At 58.7% G+C, this 18,229-nt stretch overlaps 1 protein-coding gene across 15 annotated transcripts in view; it reads right to left on the reverse strand.

Annotated features, from left to right (window-relative positions):
• The window catches only part of CACNA1E (calcium voltage-gated channel subunit alpha1 E), a 101,875-nt gene that overhangs the window by 16,709 nt on the left and 66,937 nt on the right, over positions 1-18,229 (reverse strand). For 7 of the 15 annotated variants that reach the window (XM_072041568.1, XM_072041567.1, XM_072041564.1 and 4 more), the window contains exons 15-39: positions 18,079-18,191; positions 17,865-17,996; positions 17,535-17,607; positions 17,062-17,179; positions 16,683-16,750; positions 15,729-15,826; positions 13,334-13,390; positions 11,707-12,306; positions 11,344-11,606; positions 10,987-11,146; positions 10,475-10,604; positions 9,869-9,928; positions 9,636-9,742; positions 6,691-6,787; positions 5,759-5,919; positions 5,257-5,394; positions 4,630-4,831; positions 4,316-4,480; positions 3,598-3,708; positions 2,690-2,773; positions 2,471-2,596; positions 2,235-2,300; positions 589-680; positions 326-491; positions 53-180 (exon numbers count right to left, since the gene is read on the reverse strand). In XM_072041568.1, the coding sequence (XP_071897669.1) occupies positions 53-180; positions 326-491; positions 589-680; positions 2,235-2,300; positions 2,471-2,596; positions 2,690-2,773; positions 3,598-3,708; positions 4,316-4,480; positions 4,630-4,831; positions 5,257-5,394; positions 5,759-5,919; positions 6,691-6,787; positions 9,636-9,742; positions 9,869-9,928; positions 10,475-10,604; positions 10,987-11,146; positions 11,344-11,606; positions 11,707-12,306; positions 13,334-13,390; positions 15,729-15,826; positions 16,683-16,750; positions 17,062-17,179; positions 17,535-17,607; positions 17,865-17,996; positions 18,079-18,191 (3,515 nt within the window). Of the gene's footprint in view, positions 1-52; positions 181-325; positions 492-588; positions 681-2,234; positions 2,301-2,470; positions 2,774-3,597; positions 3,709-4,315; positions 4,481-4,629; positions 4,832-5,256; positions 5,395-5,758; positions 5,920-6,690; positions 6,788-9,635; positions 9,743-9,868; positions 9,929-10,474; positions 10,605-10,986; positions 11,147-11,343; positions 11,607-11,706; positions 12,307-13,333; positions 13,391-15,728; positions 15,827-16,682; positions 16,751-17,061; positions 17,180-17,534; positions 17,608-17,864; positions 17,997-18,078; positions 18,192-18,229 lie in introns of all 15 variants that reach the window. The other 8 variants (XM_072041559.1, XM_072041566.1, XM_072041558.1 and 5 more) reach the window with 2 other exon arrangements.

Consider the following 18,229-nt stretch of genomic DNA (forward strand, 5'->3'; position numbering starts at 1 on the left):
CTCAAAACCAGCTCTGAGAGGCTGCCCGGGAGAGAAGGAGCTGGCTACATACCACGCTGCTCTGTCATACTCTGCCCAGATCCGGACAAACTCATCCAGATGGTGAGGCCCCAGGATGGAGGAATCGCGGGTCAGGTATTCGAAGTTGTCCATGATGACGGCCACGAACAGGTTGAGCATCTAGGTGAGGGGGAAAAGGGCGGAGAGAAAGGGAAATAGGAGAGGGAGCAGAGAAGGGAAGGGAGAGAGAGAAGGAAGGGAAGTCAGGGTGAGACGGAATCAAACAAGGAACCGAGAACGCACAGCACAGGGCTGGGGAACTCACCAGAAACGAGCAGAAGAAGATGAAGGAGACGAAGTAGACGTAGGCCAGGTCGGTGCCGCAGCGCTCGTTCTCGTTCTGCCCAGATGTTGCCGTCGTGTCCGGCTCGCAGCCCTTGCCCTCCAGGCAGGACAGCATAATCTCCTGCCACGCCTCCCCGGTGGCACTCCTGCGCCCAAGGCACCGCGCTCAGCACCCCGCGGCAGGCAGGATGGGGCAGGGAGGGCAGACCCCCCTCTGCGAGCCCCCCACCTGCAGTTCCCTACCTGAAGAGGAGCATGAGGGAGCCCAGGAAGCTGCGGAAGTTGTTGTGCCGGTTAATGTGGCTTTCCTCATCCAGCTTGATGTTGCCAAAAACCTGCCAGAGGGAGAAAAAGGTTCGGGCAACACCGCCGGTGCCGGGGAAGTGGCTGTGCGCTCACCTTGGCTCGGGGCGCACGATGTGGTGTGGGATCAATCCTGCCCCAGAGCCCAGGTGGAGAAGCAGCCCCGTGAGGGCATGCGGGCACAAATCCTGCCCAGCAAAGATGGGAGGTGGTAGAGGCTGCTGGAAGCCGAGCTGCCAGGGAAATGGGGGCTCAGGGGGTCTGGGATGAGCCGAATTTGGCCGCTGGAGACAACCCATGATGCTGGAGTTGGGAACAGTGGCACAAACAGGGTGGGGAAATGCTCAGTGCCCAAGGGACGGACGGACCACTAGCTCACCACAGACAGACAGACACTGGGGACTACTGGCCCACGGCCCTTCCCAGGAGGTCCCCAGGGCCAAAAGAGGCAACGAATCCCCAGATTTGGGTAATATCCTAACAATGACCCACAGCCAAGGCCACGATAGGACAAGGAACGCTTGCAAAGTGCCTCAAATTGGAAAAATGTGCTGTTATTACTGTTAAATATTTATTCCACTTTCCGTGAATCTAAAAATACACCAACTGCAGAGTATTTTTTTCCCTGTACAGGTTTTTTTGCAATGTGTAATTGTAGAATATTTTCTGCCTCCAGCTATTTTGCTCAAATAACGCCCACAGACTTTACTGCTTGGGGATTTGTTCACAATAGTGTTAAAAAATAAAATAAATCAAATACTACCACACGGCAGGGAGGGGGGCTGAGTCAGATGGCAGTTGTTTAGCGCGGAGAACACCTGGAGCCGGTGCTGGGATTGTGTGGGCCAAGAGCAGCCACGCGCCTCTCGGGGCGGGAGGAGGCCAAACACCAGCGCTGCCAAGCAGCCCGAGCCGGAGGCGACCGCGCTGCCCACTCCCCAAAATCTGCTCCCTCCCCTCCCCGACCCCTCCGAGCGCTGAGCACGTTGGTTATCGTGGTGGCTGGCTCACCCGGCGGCTCCGAACCCCAAATGTGAGCAGAGATGCTTTGTGAGAGCCTCAGCGTGGGGCTTAGTCACCGAGGCAGCCCCGCCGGCACGTGTTTGACCGGGAGCTTTCGCTCACGTGCCGCTTCTGCACCAGGCTGGAGCGTGGGGAGCTCACGGCTCCGCACACCTCCCCTTGGCAGGTCGCTACAGGGCCCTCAAATCGGGATCCCACCAGCATTGAGCCCACAAAAACCCTACATGGAGGGATGGGTGGGTGCACAGCTGCGGGTGGCCATGCCATGGTCCCTTTGGTTTTAGAGGTATTGGGTACAATCCCTAAAAGCACAACGCCTGTGGGATGAAGGGGTGGTGATTTGGGAGCAGCTGCTGCACAGGGTGCCCAGCTGAGCCCCCACATCCCCAGGGGTACAGGTGAGGAGGGCAGCTGGGGTCCCAGCAGTGCCACAGGCTCTGCGGCTCCCAAATGAGCTCTCCCACCCCTGGGACCCCCTTGGGCACCCAGGCCGGCTGCTGTGCAGCGTGGTGCTGGGCACACGGCCGTGCCAGAGGGCTGCTCGCCGAGCTGTCCGTGCCCACCTGCATCCCGATGATGGCGTAGATGAAGAAAAGCATCGCGATCAGGAGGCAGACGTAGGGGAGGGCCTGCGAGGGAAGCACATGAGTCATCTCCTTCAGCTCGGGTCCAGCTCCAGAGGCATACAGAAAGAGCAGCGAGCAGGTAAACTGCTCCAAACCAGCTCTCCTGCGAGCCAGCAGGGCAGCAAGGCCTGGGGAGCGGCACCCCCAGGAGCCCCCAGGCACGGGGAATTTACCTTGAAGGACTGCACGAACGTCCAGAGCAGGATGCGGATGGTGTAACCCTGGCGCAGCAGCTTGATGAGCCGAGCCGCTCGGAAGAGCTTCAGGAAGCTCATGTTGAAGCTGCTGGTGTTCACCAGCTGTGAGCAGAGGAGGAGGAGGGGGTCAGGGGATGGCAGGAGCCCCCCCAGCCCTGCCAGCCCTCCCCAGCCCAGCCCAGCCCAGCCTGTCACCTTGGTGTCCGTCAGGATGATCTCCGTGATGCTGCCGATGACGGTGATGAAGTCGAAGATGTTCCAGGTGTCCCGGAAATAATTCTGCAGGAGGAAACAGAGAAGGAGCAAGGATTTGAGATCGGGGTGGCCAGTCTGAAGGGTGCTGGGACATCCCCGTCCCCATACAGAGCTCACAGGAGGCACGCACGGATCCCTTCCCTGGCTGCTCTGGCACCGGGATGCCCAGCCCGCTGGTGGCCACGGGTGGCAATAACTCATCACACCAACCCCTGGGGCCACAAGGCTGCTGTGTCCTCCAAGGGCTGCTAAGAAAAAGCAGCCCGGGACTTAAAAGAGCAGCTGGGGACTTGAGGACCAGGAATTAGATGGAGAGGTCTCGCTGCTGGTCAGGTCTGGCTCAATGCACCAGCACCTGGTAGCTCCCAGGGACAAGAAACCACTGCCACCAACACGGTGGCAGCAGGGGATGCACAGTACGTGGTCCATGCCCCAAGCACAGAAGAAACGAGGCAAAAAGCCCTGCAGCATGGCTTCCCCCAGCACAACACCCACCCGCGGCAGTGGAAATCTGCTTACAGCTGAGCAGTGCCAAGCTCTGGCCGCAGGATGCCTGCTTCTGCAGGCTGAACCGATCGATCCCTTTGGGCTTCACAATCTGCAGCAGCTCTGGCTGCTGGCCCGGGAAGCCTGGAAGGTTTGTGCTGACCGAGGAACCAGCATCTAGCAGTGGGAAGTCTAACGGGAGCCAAAGAAGTGGTTCCAACCGCCAGCCTCCAAACAGCTCCCAGGCTGGGACCCAAAATAGATGGCATTGGCCTGGTGTTATTAACACCTTCCCTCCGTGAACAATGAGGTGTGCTAAGTGCAAATTAACGCCCTCGTCAACAACAGGATCAGCCACTCACCAGGAAGCCAAAAGCAATGATCTTGAGGACGCACTCCAAGGAGAAGACCATGGTGAATGCAATGTTCAGGTACTTCAGGGCCAGCTCGTAGGTGTACGGAGCAGAGTAGTACTGATGGAGACACACATTGCAAACTTGGAGGGGGCCAGCCAGCCTCTTGTGACTGATGTCTGTCCCCAGGAAGATGTGGAGGCCCCTGCTCCTTGCCCACGGTGCCTAGAGACCACCTTCTTCATCCCCTCCCCACCCCTCTCCCAGGACAAGGGCTCTGCTTCTGAGAAGGAAGAACAGAATAATTGCAGATCTTCTTGCAGCAGAGATAACCCTTTATAGGATTTGGAAGTTTTCTTACTCCTTTTCACTTTTTAAAAGTTTCAAGAGCTGGAGTGTGGAGAGAACAAGTTTTCATGGTGGGAAAGTGGAAAAAGTCCCCAAACCCAGGCTTGGGAACGAACAACTCTGTTTGGACAAGCAAACTACATGGTCACATTTTTCACCTGGATGTGGAAACTTGCAGGGACTTGCTCAGAGCCTTCTGAAAAGCTGTCCTGGTTAGCTGAGGCTAACTCTCTTGTCAAGCAGCAAAAAGATGCTCAGGCTCTGCCTCAAAGCATCTCCTAAGAACAAGCTCAGGACCCTCTGGTCCCGTTCAGGGTGGAATCTGATCTTCCTCCTCCCCGCCACCCTAAGCAGGGCAGCCTGACCCTGCCCAGCTCACCTTCATCATCAGCACCACGGTGTTCAATGCGATCATGGCCATGATGGTGTACTCGAAGGACGGGGAGACCACGAAGTGCCAGACCCGGTACTGGAAGGTGTGCCGGTTCTGGGGCATGTAGCGCGTTAGGGGCTTGGCACTGATGGCAAAGTCAATACAGGCTCTCTGGAACAAAACCACGTGTTTCAGACCCTGACCAACAGTGACATAGGGGACATTGGCTGCCACACTTCTTTTATGGGTTACTTGCACTGCTGGCCAACCTTTTAAATGGCCGGGGAGCCCCACGGTCCCAAACCCTCCCCAGACAGTACCTCGTTCTTCTCCAGACTGCACTCCTCCATCATTTTGTCTCCTTGCTCTTGGAAGGTGATGATGATGAGAGCCACGAAAATGTTGACAAAGAAGAAGGGAAAGACCACAAAGTAGACGACGTAAAAAATGGACATCTCCATGCGGTTGCTGCGGCTGGGCCCGCGGTCCTCCTCCGTCACGTCCACCGAATGCTGCAGCACCCTGTGGGCAGACAGGTGAAGAAGAGCAACCAGAGACGTGTCCCTGGGGACTGCCACTGTACAGCACCTCCCATGGGATCCACCTCGTGCAGCCAGCCACCTCGGGCTGTCCGTGCTGTCCCGGGCTCTCCTGGGCATGGAGAGAGGGCTGCTCCTACAGCCAACGCTAAAACTGACCCACAATTAATATATCATATCTTATAGCCATGCAGGAGCAGGATCATCCATCATTTACTTTCTAAGGAAGAAGCTAACACCAACTTCATCTAGGGGTTAAAATCTCTTTTGTCCTGCCCTCATTTCTCAGCCCTCCCTGCTACCATCAGTTCCAACCCCCGTCCCACCTGGGTATATCCAATTAACCCAACCAACACAACGGGGACGTGCCCACCCCCTTCAAGGGAAGAGGACAGAGAAAATACTCACTGGGGCCAACCCTCGCCCGTGGAGACTGTGAACAGGGTGAGCAGTGCCCAGATTATGTTGTCGTAGTGAAACTCGTGTCGTTTCCACTCCCGGCACTTCACCTCCATCTTGTTCTTCTCGTGGTCCACGTAGTTCCCTCTGCAGGGTTGGGGGAGAGCAGAGGCCTTGCTTTACATGGCCAGACAGGAGATGGGGGGTTTAAACCTGGGGGCAGCGTGTGGTGAGGGGACACCACAGAGGGGGAGAGGCTGGATAAGAAATGGGGGGAGCAAAGAAATGGGAGAGGAGGAAAGATGGAACAGGATGCAGAGTGCTGATACGGAGCAATGGGACAGGACTCGGCCTACATCGCCCATCCCAAGAAACTACAGCCAAAAATGAGTAAAGGACTCCACCACTGGATGCCCAAAGGGACATCGCCCAGTGCCCTGCCTCTGCCAGAGCTCTGTCAGCAGCATCAGGCCTCTGCCAGAGCTGTCGGCCTGCAGCACGGGGCACCTACATGCAGTCCTTCTCCGTGTCCTTGGAGCTGTCAGTGCAGTAGAAGAACTTCCCCTTGAAGAGCTGGACGGCAATGACGGCGAAGATGAACATGAAGAGCTTGTAGACGATGAGGATGTTGAAGACGTTCTTGAGGGAGGTCACGACGCAGTCGAAGACGGCCTGCAGGGGAGGGCACAGCTCGCCGCGGGCAGCCAGCAGCCCTGGCACGGGGCAGGGCCCAAATCTTCCTCAACGCTACCGGGTGGAAGACGTCTCCCACTCCCAGTAGGAGAGCAAGGAAGGAGGAAAGAGCCTCTGCTCTCTGCAACCATGGTGGCAGACGCCCAGAAATGAAGTGACATGAGCCAAAGTCCATCCACCCACCAGGAGGAAAAGCTGGGGCAAAAAACTGTCTATGGGGTGCCACCCTGGGCCTCATCCACCAGCTAAATATCTCTTCATGGGGATCACTCAGGGCTCCCTTGGTCTCTTAGTCTTTTCTGGCTCCATACCCCATCAGGTAAAGCAGGGAAATCCACGATCCTACCTGCACTGCATAAATAATCCCGCTATTCAGCAGGGAACCCCCCCCCCTGCTGTGACACGAGGACAGCACAGCGTGCAAAATCCGGGCTTGTTCGCGAGCTGCTCTGGTGGGAAAGATAATGAACTTTGGAGAGGGATCTGAGCTCTCCCAGAGCCGGGGCCGTGTACTTCAGCAGCAGAGCAGCTGGGCTTCGCTGCCTGCTTTCCGTGCCAGCCCCGATGTCCCTGGCAGAGCACCCGGCTCGGATCTATCTGCTGGGCTGCCTTTAAATAACTCACGGCACCGCCAGATGTGGAGCAGTCTGAGAGGAGCCGTGTTTGGAAACAGGGCTCCTAAAGCACAGCAAACACCCTGGAAATGGCTTGTTTAATCACGACACCAGTGCCGGGGGCGGGCAGCGTTACCTTCAGCTTGGGCAGCCGCTTGATGGTTTTCAGGGGCCTCAGGACCCGCAGCACACGGAGGGACTTGATGGTCTTGATATCCCGGCCCTTGTTGGTCCTGCCGCGTGGGAGGGAGGCGCAGGCACCCAAAAACAAAGCGGAGACACAATAACCTTCGGGACCCGGGGCTGGGTGCTTTCAGAGCTGCCCCCAGCACGTGCACGGGGAGGGGACGGGGGCCACGTGCTGCAGCACCGGGCAGCGGCCACAGATGTGCTGCTGAAGGAGAGCTCAGCCCACTTAAACACATCTCCTTCCATGCACACGCTTGTCAGAAATGAAAAATAAAGCCAGCCTCTCCCCCAGGGGATTAGCACCTTTGCTGGGGCTCGGCTACCTTAACGAATCCCCTTACTGTGAGGAGATGCCAGGTCCCCAACCCCTCCGGCAGGCACAGGACATTTCCAAATGGGGCTCACAAAAAGCCACCACCACTGCAAATGGTTCTGCTGCTGCCTGCCAGAAATCCCCAGTAAAATAAGGGATGAACCCAACAGGCAGGTCCCTCGCCAAGGGTTTTCCATCCTGGTTCAACCTCAGGATTCAGCACCCGCACCATCTGTGGTTTTTTTTTGCACAGATGCCTCATCCTAAGGCTTTTTGCCTTTTTCCATCAGTGCCCCCTGATGTGGTCAGCCTGCTCCTCCATCAGCTCAGCCCTCCCCACGTCAGGGTCGTGCTCGCCTCCACCCCAAGCCAGCTGGGCAAGGCAGAGCTCCCCGGTGGTGCTTCCTTCCTAAACAACCCTAAGGCACCCCCTTGACCCTCATTTCTCAAAAAAAAAACCATCAAGGAAAGGGCTTAAAATGCCAGACACTCCAAATTACACAGCTCCTTTGTGAGGGTTAATGCAACAGGGAGCACAATAACGGGCGTAATCATTAACAGATTTAAACAAATGCCCGCTCTTCCATCCTTCCTGCACCTGCAGGGTGCACAGCAGGGCGCTCAGACCTCAGGGAATGGCAAATAGGGACACAACTAAGGGGCAGCACGGATGGCAGACAGACGGACGCCTGCTCTCCCTCCCCGTGTCCCCCCCCAGGGTCCCACCCCATGGACACTCAGGCGGCATAGTTACCCCAAAGCATTCCTGCCGGAGATCCCGAGCCACCGAACAGCATGAACAGAGGGGGAAAAAAGAGAGGAGAGAGAGAAAGAAGGTAAGGGAAGCATCACAGGAGCTGCATGGGGATGACCGCAGCCCTCTTGGGCAGCTCAGCTCATCTCCGGCGGTGCAGGAGAAGGCTGCCCAGAAGAGGAGGTGCAGGGGAGGTGGCAAGAGCCAGGCACTGACCGCTGCTCAGCCTCTCCACCTGCTGCAAACCCACAAACATAGGTCTTACAGCCTGGCAGCTCCGCAAAGCCGCCCGCTAATGCCTCCTCCGAGGGTGCCACGGGAGGCAAAAGCCGGCGGGGTCTTTAGTTACGGCTCTGGTTATTCCAGCTAATTTAATTCCAGCTCTTTGGAGATTTATGGCAGCGTATCAGGCTTTTTATTTAGGCTGCACTCGGGCTGATGCATTAAGCTCTCCGTGCTGAGAGCAGCCGACGAGAGGCAGGCACAGGCGGCCTCTCGCTCGCGAGGCGCAGGCTCTGAGCGGGCAAACTACAGCATCATCCGGAGATGTGGATGGACACGAGCTCATTTTTTATTTCGAGGTGGCACTGATGGCCAGGGGGTGACGGTGGCACCACGGGAGGGTGATGGTGACACCACGAGCCAGCTCGCAGACCTCCTGCTGCAGCCACAGCTGCTGTGGGGAAACCCAGCCACAGAGGGGGCAGAAAATACAATTCAACACCAAAGCACCCCACATAATTTTCTGCCAGCGAGTGCTGGAGCTGCCCACGAGCTGCTCTCGCCACCTAACAGCATCAGCCACCCCGCGGGCATCGCTATGCCTGCCAACGAGGAGATGGGCACCTGGGGAGACATCGGTTCTCCCCGTACCGAAGAGCTTAGCAAGGCAGAAAGAGAGGAGAGGAATTCAAACAGCCCTGTGAGAGTTTTTCTCCCCAGACCATGAACCAGGCAGGTCGGGACAGTTGTTGCCGCAGACTCCCCGTGGCTCCGGGGGTGGCAGCATGTCACTCCCGGGCCCTGATGGCAGATGCAGGCATTCTTATAAATGCTTCGCAATTCAAAACCCATCGGAAACCGCTGCGCTGCCTTTGTTCCCCTCACCCCCGAATTTATGAGATCATCTCCTCCAGCAGGAGCCACAGGGGGACACAGGGGAGAGGGACAATGGTGCAGGTTTACGTTATAGAGGGCCCTCCTCCGTGGCACAAGCAGCTCAGTGACAGCCCAGCCAGAGGAGCAGGTTACGTGTGTTTGCTGCAAACATCCGTGGAGATGCACAGGCCCCTCGAGACTTCAGCTGCCTCAAATCAGAGGGGACCTCTCCATCCCTTGGGAGGGTGGCTGGGGACAGGGAAATGCCACGATGCTGCCCACCAGGCACTGAGTGTCACAGCGAGGAGGAGCTCAGAGCAGGACGCATCCCATCCCTGGACTCAGCACCAGAGCCCAAATACCTGGCGAGGATGCTTAGCAGGTGAAGAAAACTCCACTTTTGCCACCCATTCCCTTATTGTTAACAGCCCCTTTCAGGTCTGGTTCCACCGTCAACCTCTTCCCAGCATCTCCACTGCTTTGCCTCCTCGCTCCCTGCCTCCTCGCTCACTGGTATCAGACAAGCAGGGAGCAATGAGCCTCTGAGACTACCCAAGTTTTGGCTACCAGGGGTACAGCCGGGCTTTGCACACTGCTGTGAGGAGCCGTTCCCAAAGCAGAGCACGGAGAAATCCCCCCCAAACCCATCAGGGTCCTGTAGCCACGCCACGTGGCCGCATCCTCCCACCCCAGCCCAGGCAGAGCCCAAAAGACGACGGCCACTTACGCCAAGGCGAAAGCCACCAGCGCTCCCACCACCACGATGAAGTCCAGGATGTTCCAGAGGTCTCGGAAGTAGGAGCCATCCTGCAGGATCAAGCCCTGGTCGATCATCTGGGAAGGGAAGAAGAGCAGGCAGGAGATCACCAACTCGGCCATCGAGCGCCCAGCCAAGCTGGGCCACCCCCCTGCAGCAAGGATGCTGTGGGACCTGTCGCCACCAGCACAGCCTTATCTTACCTTGATAACCATCTCAAAGGTGAACACCCCGGTGAAAACATAGTCAAAATACCTCAGGACCTGCGGAGAGAGGGCAGGGGTGCTGCCAAGGGGGGAAGCAGTCCCTGGGCACATTGCTATCTCCCCATTTAAGCTGGACAGCGCCCTGCTCTGACCCCTGGGCTCTACATCCTCGTGTCTGAACGTGCTCCCCCCATGAGGCTGCGGTCCTACATGGCCCCTGACCCCTGCAATATTTTCTTGAAGGCCAAGGGGGATTTGCCCATCAGAGTTGCTCAGCTTTCCCTCCCCTTTTTTCTGCCCCATCCAACCTGCCCACCTCTGAGATGCTGCCAAAGGCACGAGCCATCCCCGTGGCCATGTGTGCCACTCCAGCTCCGTTTTACCTCTCACTGCCAAACCCCAAACACCCCTTTTTCATGCCAAACCCATGTCCTCCTTGCCTCCTTGTTCCTACCCTCTCATTTGCTCTCCCCCCAGCCCAGCCACAGCACCTCGGAGCCCACCAGCAGCCCATCCCCAAACATCACCGCGACACCACCCCGATTTTGGAGGCGCACAGCGGGCATCCCTCTCATTTGGGGATCCCAGGGGGCTTGCAGTCACCTTGTTACGGTCGGAGTTGGTGAGGACAGGATCCTCGGCCGCGAGGGCGATGCTGCTGGCGGCGATGACCAGGAGGATGCACATCTCAAAGTAGCGCAGGTTCACGATGTAGTGGCAGGCTCTGCGCACCCTGTGCCGAAACAGCGCCCGACCCGCTCACCACTGGCGTGCCCCGCTCACCCAAATCCCACCCTACATCCCCTGCTAGTGACCTTATTGGTACAGGCTCCCAGGGCTGGGTCATAGTAAAGGGTGGCAGAAAAATGGAGGGGTGTGCAACTAGCATTGAATAAAATCCCAGCTAGCACCCAATGGTCAAGAGGAAGCGATGAGCAGAGCTGGCACAGGGGGGGAGCGCTCTCGGGCAGGGGAAGGACACCGTTAACCAGGTTGTTGGGAGATATTCAGCCCCCTTCCCAAAGGTATCACCTCTTTTCCATGAATACGAGGTGTCTGTCCCCTCACAGCCCTCCCAAGCCAAAAACAAAGGCCAAAAATAACAGAAATCTCACGGGTTCGTGGTGCTGAAGATGAACATGGAGCTGTGCGGCACCATCGCTTTGCCCGTCTCGCTCTTCTCCTTCTTCCGCTTCTTCTTCTCCATCTCCTCCTCGTCCTCCTTGCTCTCTGCCTCCTTCAGGGGGCTGGCTTCCCCGTCGGTCTTGTTGCTAACTGCAGAAAAACGAGAGCCTTTGCCAGGTATGGGGCGAGGGCCAGCTTCTGCCTCCAGCCCTGCCCTGCTCCCTGCTGTGGGGACGCGGGGAGGAGAAGTCACCCGATGGACAGGGATGGGAAAAGCCACGCAAGCAGCTCTCTGCTCCCCCCAAACCCCCCCCCAAGGCTCTCAAGAAAGAGAGAGGGGTCCTCACTCTGTACCACAGCGGACTCTTGGACATCGATCATGATGGCAGTGCTCTCGGTGGCCTTCTCGGTGTTGGCGGTGGCGGAGGAGAGGTCGGGCTCGCTGCGGCTGACGGTGCGGCTGGCCCCCAGCGCCGCTCCGCCCAGCAGGGCTTGCTCGCTGGTGTCCGGGCTGCTGCAGTCCTGCTCGCCCAGGCTGCCCTCCAGCCCCCGGGGGGGCTCGGGTGCCGCTGCCGGGGGGCTCCCATCCTCAGCAAGGACCCCGTTAGTCCTGCAGGAGGAAGGGAAGGAGAAAAAGGCGTATGATAAGTGGAAAGTGATGACTCGAGGAGTTACGGAGGCTACAAGATTCCCTTCCCCAAGCTACAAACCTGGCGGGCTCCCCGCTTGCCTCCGGCTCGCCCTGGATCAGGTCCAGCGCCGCAGCAGCATCCCCGCGCCGGTCCCCGTCCTGTGCCCCCTCCGCGGGGCCGGCATCCTCCAGCCCCATCTCCTGGCTGCCCGAGCGGCTCCCCAGGGTCGGATCCTTCCCCTCCATCCTGGCTTTTCGGTGCCGGCTGCGCCGCTGGCTCTGCCTCATCCGTGCCCTCTCCTCAATGCCACCTCCTGCCCCTTCCTCGCCTGGCTCGCAGTTCCCGTGGCACGCTTTTTGGTGCCACAGCTCCTTGTCCCGCCTGGCCCGGGGCGATGGGCTCCTCCTGTCCTCCCCACCGCCCGCCTTGCTCCCCGGGGCCGGCTGCTCGGGACCCTCGGCTGGCGGCCGCTCGCCCTTGCCGCCCTGCTCCTCGTCGCACTTCTCCAAGGCGACGCCGTCGCCCGGTTTCTTGCGTCGGAAGATGCTGGCGTGGGGATTGATGAGAGGGGGCTCGTCCTTGTTGATGCCCTCCTGGCTGGACATCTGCATGTGCCGGCGCAGCTGGCTGGTGCGCTGCTCCCACACCGACATGTGGTGCCGCCGGCGCCGCTCCCGCCTGCAGCGGGGACAGCCGGGGAGCGGGGTCAGTGCCACGAGCCCCCCGCCATCACCGGCATTTCACCCCACAGCACCCCAGCTGCATGCACCCACAGCCCCGGTGACGAGACATGGGGGTGCACATGGAGACACAAACACCTGCCTGGTCACCGAGGGTCAGTCCCCTTTAGCCTTTCAGCGTCCCCCTGGTGCTGGCAGGGGTTGGAAATCGGGCTGAAGCTGGACCCCTGCCCCTCCGAAAGACCTCTGCCCCATCCCAGCCAGGTGGTGACCACCGTCCCCTTGCTTGCTTGGGGACACCACTTAAAATGTGGCCAAAGTCCTCCTGCTGCAGCCAGGATGCCGGCACTGGGGATGTTTTTTCTCCTCCAGCTCCTTGGAGCCAGGCTCCTTTTTGGAGCATTGCTGCCCTAATGATGGCTGGGCTTGGGTGGCAGTGCTGATGGGATGGAGAGTAAAAAGGGAAAATGCGCCAGGTACAAGGCTGGCCTGCTCACTAAGAGGTGCCCCTCTCCGCCCTCCGATGGGACATCTGCAGTGGGGCACCCCTGGACACACAGCCCCTTTCCCTGCCTGTGCTCGGTGTGCAGCCAGCACGTCCCACGGGGAGCCCGTGTGCGAGGATCTGGGACTAAAGCTGTTGGCTTCCCCCCCATCCGGGGGTCCTCTGTGCTCCTGCGGGTGTGCTCTGGGGGAGCTGTGCCTCCTGGGGCTGTAAACGGATCCTTTCCACCGCCATAAACACGAACACAGACACCCCGGCGAGGACAGACGTTCCCTTCCCGACACACGGAGACACGCACGTGCACACACGTACACTGCTCACCCACAGAGCACACGCCGGTACACACCCACGGGTACACCGACACGCACACACACACTGCGGGGAGGCTCGGCACGCACAGAGCCACGAGCGCACGCAGGGACACGGGTGCAGGGCAGCGCCCCGAGGCACCCACAGGAGGGGCAGGGGCTGCCCAAAAAAAAAAACACAGGGGGCCACAGAGGACACGCGACCCACGTACAGGTGGCTGCTGCGCGGCTCCCACATCGACATGTGGTGTCTCCTGCGCCTGTCTCTTCTGGGGAGGAAAAAACAAACCCGTTCAATCCCCAGCATCCCTCCTGTGCCGGCCCAATTTGCACACCCCGCCGGGGCTCACACACTGCTGGGTGAAGGGATGCACGCAGCGGTGCTCACCCTGGGGCTGCGGATCTGCTCTGGGGAGCAAGAGGGATGTGGCCAAGCAAGCTACCTCGCCAGCCACTCAGAAATCCTGGTCCTCGGGAATTTAGCAGCTCTTTCCAGTGCAGAAGGAAGAGCTGTTCACTCCTACCCAGCTCCACGCGGTGCTTTGATAGAAGAGGTGATGTGCCAGGCCGGCCCCGAGCTGCTCAGAGCACCACCACCCATTTCCACAACCGTGCGTGCTGCCCTGAGACCACGGAACGGGATACGAAGCTCATATATGCAAATCTGCCTGCAATTTACATTTTCTGCTTTCTGCAAACGCCGCATGTGCGCTGTGAGCAAATACACCCCGACTGCATGCGGTCGAGCCCACGTGTGCGCGCAGAGCTCACGCACGCGAGTCGGAGCGCTCCCTGCTGCTTTCCTGCAGGGCACCCGCAGCCCCAGCACCCCCCCGCTGGTGACTGCCTCCATCACAGCTGGGTGCGAAGGGACAGCCCGGTGCCACGCTCAGGGTGCACGCCCGCTGCCTGCCACTGTCCCCGCAGCAAGTGGCCGCGCGGCACCGCTGCGTCGCGACACCCGCATGCGTCCATCTGGCCACCCACTCGCCCAGCAGCCCGAGCCATCTGCACCACGGGCGCCCGTGCGCACACGCCGTGCTCCAATCTGCACCACGGCCACCCACGGCAGCCTGGCCACGTGGGAGCACTCCTCCCGACAGCAACTGGACCTCTCCGCCAGCACAAACGTGTGCGCTGAACCTGCCCATGCCGGGGACCCACCAAAGCCATCTGCGTGCACCCAAATCCAAACCGATCCTGGAAAACATCACCCTCAGGGCATCACATCCCTCTCCCCTGCACCTGGAACTAGCGACCCTGAGGAGGGGGAGGAACTAGAAAAAAAGAGCTGCAAATATCACTGTCTCCCATTTCAACGCCACAGGAACAACAACAAATTAAGATTAAGAAAAAGTCATCTGCTTTCCTAGCCAGCTGGATGTGACAACGGCAGGAAGACCAGCAAGGATGCGCGGGCAAATCCTTCAGTGCCCTAATATATTCCATCTCCCGCCTCTTCCTCTCGTATCTCTCCCTTCTCCAGCCCCTTCTGCAGCCTAAATCCCTTTACTTCCTCACTTTATCCAACGTGTTCACACTGGCAGCCAGAGCCAATGCCCGTGAGCTGGTCACAACACGCAAACTCTGCCATCTCTCCCATAAACCTCCCAAATCCTGCTTGCGAGGAAGAGAGGGAGATTTCTCTCTTATTAGGAATCTCTCTTCATCCCCAGACAAGTCTTAAAGGTACTCGTGCCACCCCAAAGCCAGCAGGGTGGGGGACCATCGCATCCCATCCCTGGGAAGCCGAGGAGCTCAGGCAGCTCCCCAAAATCCGAGCTGAACCGTCCCCACGGGTTGGAGCTCGCCTGGGTTTCTCTCGGCAAATTTGCAAAGAGACGCAGCCGTGTGTGAGCTTGGCTTGGTTTCAAAGCATAATGAAACCTAAAATTCCCTGGGAAGGGATTCTATAAAAAAAAATAAAAAAATAAATCCTTCCAGCCGTACCGAAGTGTACTGTTTTGGGAAACAAATCAAAACGCCTCGTTCCAATGTTGACTTAGAAAGTTTTATGTGATTTAGACCATATGACAGGGCAAAATAAAAGAAAAATAAGGTGTCTAGGAAGGAAAAACAGAACTTTCTGCTGCTGCAACGCAGAGGCAGGGCTCCTCAACAACAGAGTGTCAAGGGTTTCATGTGGGTTTGGGTTTTTGCCTTCCCCAAATCAAATTCCCTCACCATGAAATGCGATTTTTGCAAGCCTGCTCCATCCCGTGTAACCGCATTACGGCCAGGGAAGGAGCTGGGGGGGGTCAGATTTTGGCACTGCTGGGACTCCCTGCTCCCACCCGCTGCTCTCCCCCTGCCCCACCACAAAGAAATACTGCACAGGAGCGACCACCACCCATCTCCTCCTCCTCATCAGCCTCTTCCCTCACCCTTAGCAGCAACCTCACCTATCAAGGCTTTGTGTTTTGGGGCAGGAAGCATCTTTGGGGAGATCTCTGCTGTATGCAGGAGGTGAGGGAGCATGGGGCAGCCCCAGGACCTGCTTTGGTGGCCTGGTGTCAGCCCCACGGAGGGCGCACGTCCATCTCCTCCCGTCCCCCTCTGCACCCCCGGGGAGGGGAAGGGGGCTCAAGGGGCTGTGGGGTCACTCACTCGATAGCTGGCATGTTGGGGGCGGACATGGGGCTGACTTCCTTGGCTTTCTGAAGGGCGTGCTTCTGGTTAAAGGCCTCCTCTTCCTCCTGCTCATCCTGTGGAGGAAACGGAGGGGTTGCTTAGGGGGAGGCCAGTGTTTTGGGGGAACGTGCGCCCATCGGAGGCGGTGGGGTGACCTTTGGTGCCAAGAGAAAGGCACAGAGACAGCCTTCGTTTGTCTCACGCTATGGGGATGCAATTTCCCCATCACACTGGATCTCACCGAAGGCATCAGTGCTACCTGGAGAAGTGAACCCAGCCAAAACGACCCCGGATGGCGTAGCCTCTCCTCCACAGCCACAGGGTGGAGTGGGACAGAGAACGGGAAGCCAGGGACCCACAAACAACCTTGGCACAGACCATACAGCTTTAACGAGCCTGGCCACATCTCCAGAGCAAAAAAAAAAAAAAAATAAAGTCCTTGGGAGTCATCTTAGCTCATTCAGCCTCTCCAAGAACCTCATCACCTCCAACTGGTGCTACTGGCACACCACGGGGGCTCACCCAGCCTCTCCCCCCGATCCACAGCCCCCAGCACGTGGGGGGACAGGGGGATGGGAGCCCCCTGGATTCTCCTGTCCCGTTCTGTTTGCTGGGAACAGGTCGGATTTCCCCATGGGGGCCATGCAGTGAGCCCACAGGAGCTGAGGAACAGGCACAGGCTGTGCAAAAAAAATGAGCAGCGTGGGATCGCTGGGCTCATTCGAAGAACAGCATTGACCTCTGCAGCTCTTACCTGCTTTACCCAAAGGGCGCCCCAACACTTCAGCCTTCCCCAAATATTCCCCAGCACAGTCTTAAAAGCAGCCGAGCCCAGCAAGCTTCTTGAGCACCATCCTAAATCGCATCCTAAATCACCCCCGCTGCCCTGCGAGCTCCCACCAGCAAGGAGGAGGAGCAGCTGGGACGTACCTTGGTGAGCTCCTGAGCGTTGGCCAGGTTGTCCACCGCGATGGCCAAGAAGACGTTCAGCAAAGTATCTGCGGGCAGCTAAGGATGCACAAGCCTCGTGGTAAGGACATGGGCATCTGCAGCCACCCCGGGAGGGTGGCCCTGGGGGCTCCTCGCCAGCACGGGGACAAACTCCTCGCCCATCCCATCCATCCTGCCCGCAGCACATCTCCAGGCAGCTCCTCCTCTGCGCCCGGGGTGTCCCGGGCTGCCCCACGCGTGGTGGGACCCCCTCAGCGGGGAGAGGAGGAAGGGGCAGAGGGTTGGGAGGGGTGGGTGTCCCCGGGGAGGGAGATGAGGTGGGGTTGCCCTGCTACAAGCACAGCAGCCAGGCGGATACAGTTTCCGAACAGGGTGAGGACGATGAAGTAGATGGAGGACCACATGCCCGAGCGAACGCCTCCCTGCGAGCGGATGCCGTTGTACATCACCTCGTTCCAGTCCTCGCCCGTCAGGATCTGCACGAGAGCAAGCCAGCAGGTCGGTCACCGGCCACCCTCGTCACCCTGACACCTTCTTGTCACCCGGTCACCCTCCACCCACCCCACCAGCGCACACAGGGCAGCCTTGAGGGAGAAGCTATGGGGCTTTGCTGAGGATTTGGGTCTCCTCGGAAGGGTTTGGAAACTCCTCCACCTTGGAAGAGTTGATAATAACGGAGAAGAGAGCTAGCTGCTCAGTTTTGTGGTAGGAAAGGGAGCGAGGGAGTTATGTCCTAGCAGCTGGACCTGTTTGGTTTCAAAAGCCCCATCCAGCAGTGAGCAGATGGCCCCAAGGTCATCGGGTTGTATCCCCCTGCAGCCCGGCTCCTACCTGGAACACCGTCATGATGGCTGCGGGGAAAGTGTCGAAGTTGGCTGATGGTGTCCCGTCGATGAAGTTAAACCTGGAACCACGAGGACAAGAACAGGCTGGGGTAGGGGGCAGCGAGCCACGGCTCTGCGCCATCAGCTCATTGGTGCTTCCGAGGCCTCCCCCTGCTCCAAGGAAGGTTGTTCCCAAAATGTGCCCCGGCCAGAAGGACCCCCCAGCCCCAAGCACATCCCAGGCAGGGCTTTTGGTGCAGCAGAGGTACCAGCAGCAGGCTGAGAGCAAGGCTGCAGACTTCCTAGATGCCCTTTCCCCAGGCTCGCTGTGACCTACCTGCCTCCAAACAGCTGCATGCCCAGCAGGGCAAAGACCACGATGAAGAGGAAAAGGAGGAAGAGCAAGCTGATAATAGACTTCATGGAGCTCATCAGCGAGACCACCAAATTCCTCAAGGATGCCCAGTACCTAGAAAAGAGACGTGGCTGGAGCACCCGCAGCAGTGCTAGCAGGAGAGCAGCGACTGGATCTGGGGGTGGCTGGCACCTACTTGGTTATTTTAAATATTCGTAAGAGACGAAGGGCTCGTAAGACACTGATCCCAAAGGAGGTTCCCGGTCTGAAGATGGCCCAAACCACTTCAAAGATGCTGCCCACCGTGACCTGAGAAGCGGACGTGGCCATGAGTCAAAGATGAGCTC

The sequence above is a fragment of the Anas platyrhynchos genome, chromosome 8 (genome assembly GCF_047663525.1).
Source record: "Anas platyrhynchos isolate ZD024472 breed Pekin duck chromosome 8, IASCAAS_PekinDuck_T2T, whole genome shotgun sequence".
NCBI lineage: Eukaryota > Metazoa > Chordata > Aves > Anseriformes > Anatidae > Anas > Anas platyrhynchos.